Raw genomic sequence first — 2,651 nt, 5'->3', positions numbered from 1 at the left:
GCAGCTTTCCCATGTGCATGACTCTTGCCTCCACATGTGCAGATATGTGCCGAGCAGAACAGGCACAGCACTCCTGTGTCCACAGACAGAGACCTAGACAGATGTAGAGAATCAGATGTGATCTTTGCAGAAGCATAGCAATCACACAACTGGAACAGAATGCATTCAGCCAGGAATTACTAGAAATCCTGGAAACATAAGCCATCACACAGGGGCAAGTCTCATTCCAGCCCTAACTGTAATTCAGAAAATTTTCTTTCCGTTAGTGAATAATACTCTAAATACTTGTGAAAAGAAGCTATTTATGTCAAAATTTGCAGAATCTGTGGTGTGGAAGGATGATAACAAATGAAGTCATGGATAGAACAGCATACACATGTTATAGATCACTAGGATTCCTATATAAACATATAAGGAAAAGTGGCCTGTATTTTATTTAATCCCCATGTTCATGTCATATTTCCACCGTACTTATAGTTTGAAGCTGTGAAAAAATGAATAAAAATACATGGTATGAAATGTATCACCCTCATCAGGTATAACTTTCTTACATAAAATAAGAAAACCATACATGCAAATTTTTGCAAATAAATTTGAGATTTTAGGGGTTCAAAAATAGAAACATCATTTGGAATGACAGCATATTGAAATAATATGCTAAAAGTAGGGCTGATCTCATAGCACATAGAATATATTGACAGATCAAGGACAGAATTTGGTCATGGATGCATTTCATACACTTCATGAAGTTCAGAAGACAGTCTTTAAAGAATGTTGACAGATTGAAATCAAGCTCTGGTCAAGGGAATGGGAAACACAAGGAATTTTTAAAAGTAAAGGAGAACAAGATACTGACAGCTCAGAATTTCTGTACACTGAAAGATTCTGAGTCACACATGTGAGTTGCTATTGTAGATACACCATGCTGAATTGAAGTGACTAGGAATTACCATTCCTCGATCTCTGTGACTTTCTAGTGATGCTGAGTAGTTGGTCAGCCAAGAGTCATCCAGGAAGGAAGGAAGGCCTATAATTGATGATCACTGCCCATGGTTCTAGAGTTTATAATATGTATATATACATTTTTTTTCTGATGATTACCAGAAACAATCAGAAAACAAACTTTTAATTCAGATATTAAGTTCAAATTAATAAACAGCATAGTGTTGGAGGAAAAATAATTCATTCCACTCAAATATTAGTAAAATACATTCTCTTTAAATTCTAGTCTTCTGTTTAATTTCCTAATTATGCTTAGTGGTTGTATTTTTATTTTTCTTTCAAGGAATTTAAAGAAGAATATTTTCATGGATAAATGGAACCAAACTTCACATAATTTTATTTTGTTAGGGCTGATTCCTCCTAATCACACTGGCCTACTTCTCTTGTTGCTTATCATGTTTGTATTCTGCCTTGCTTTCATGGGTAATTCAGCCATGATTCACTTCATACGTGTGGATGTCCGGCTACATATGCCCATGTACCTTCTCCTAAGCCAGCTGTCCCTCATGGACCTGATGTACATCTCTACCACTGTCCCCAACATGGTGGTCAATTTCCTCTCTGGTCAGAAGAGCATCTCCTTGCCGGGGTGTGGGGTGCAGAGTTTCTGCTTCCTGACCATGGCATGCTCTGAAGGGCTACTCCTGGCCTCCATGGCTTATGACCGATTTGTAGCCATCTGCCACCCCCTCCATTATGCCATCCGCATGAGCAAAAGTGTGTGTGCAAAGATGATTGCAGGATCTTGGACATTTGTCTCCATCAATTCCCTGGCACACACAGTCTACACCCTTCATCTTCCCTACTGCATCAATCACTTCCCCAGGGCCATCAATCACTTCTTCTGTGATGTCCCAGCCATGCTGCCCCTGGCCTGTGTGGACACCTGGGTCTATGAGTACATGGTTTTTGTGAGCACCAGCCTGTTCCTCCTTCTCCCTTTCCTTGGCATCACTGCTTCCTATGGACGGGTCCTTTTTTCTGTCTTCCATATGCGCTCCAAAGAGGGAAGGAAAAAGGCCTTCACCACATGCTCCACACATTTAACAGTGGTGACCTTTTACTATACTCCTTTTGTTTACACCTATTTCTGGCCCAGGATTCTCCACTCCCCAGCAGAAGACAAGATCCTGGCAGTTTTCTATACCATCCTCACCCCTATGCTGAACCCCATTATCTACAGCCTGAGGAACAAGGAGGTGCTGGGGGCCCTGGAGAGAGTGTTTGGGATATTGTCTTCCAAGAAGAAATGATTCTGCAGGCCCCACTTTGCTTACTCTACTTCTCATTTTTTTGCCTAGCTGAACACTGTGGAAGAGTGACATCTGATAGAAACATGGTAGGATGCACCTGTGTGACTTAAAATCTTTAGCACACATTAAAACCCAGCGTTAATTCAAATATGTTACTCTATAATACTGTAGTAATTTTTTTCAAAATGATATGGTAATCATATTGATATTAAAATTCTTTTAATGTTATATACAATTATAATTAAATATATCATGTTTGTGCACATAGCATTCTTATGTAAGAGTATGGGTATATTGACATTATGATTTCTATATAATTGATGTGGAATTAATATTTTGCTCATATATTCTTTTATTCTATTTCATCATTCTTGTGTATTTTTCTTCTTGGAATAC

The 2,651-nt window shown here is 38.8% G+C and overlaps 1 protein-coding gene across 1 annotated transcript; it reads left to right on the top strand.

The window, feature by feature from the left end:
* Window positions 1-1,307: 1,307 nt before the first annotated feature.
* LOC101721670 (olfactory receptor 2L13-like) lies at window positions 1,308-2,255 on the top strand. The gene has a single exon (XM_013070809.2). It carries the CDS (start codon window positions 1,308-1,310, stop codon window positions 2,253-2,255), a length of 948 nt encoding a protein of 315 aa, XP_012926263.2.
* The last annotated feature ends 396 nt before the right edge of the window (window positions 2,256-2,651 follow it).

Source organism: Heterocephalus glaber, unplaced genomic scaffold (genome assembly GCF_053883595.1).
Source record: "Heterocephalus glaber isolate CG9 unplaced genomic scaffold, H.glaber_assembly_v1.0 deba00001673, whole genome shotgun sequence".
Lineage (NCBI taxonomy): Eukaryota > Metazoa > Chordata > Mammalia > Rodentia > Bathyergidae > Heterocephalus > Heterocephalus glaber.
The sequence above is the reverse complement of the archived record's forward strand: the minus strand, read 5'-3'. Positions and strand labels throughout refer to the sequence as shown.

Coding starts and splice junctions, on each gene's coding strand:
- LOC101721670 (XM_013070809.2), top strand. CDS start 1,308: ATGGATAAATGGAACCAAACTTCACATAATTTTATTTTGTTAGGGCTG.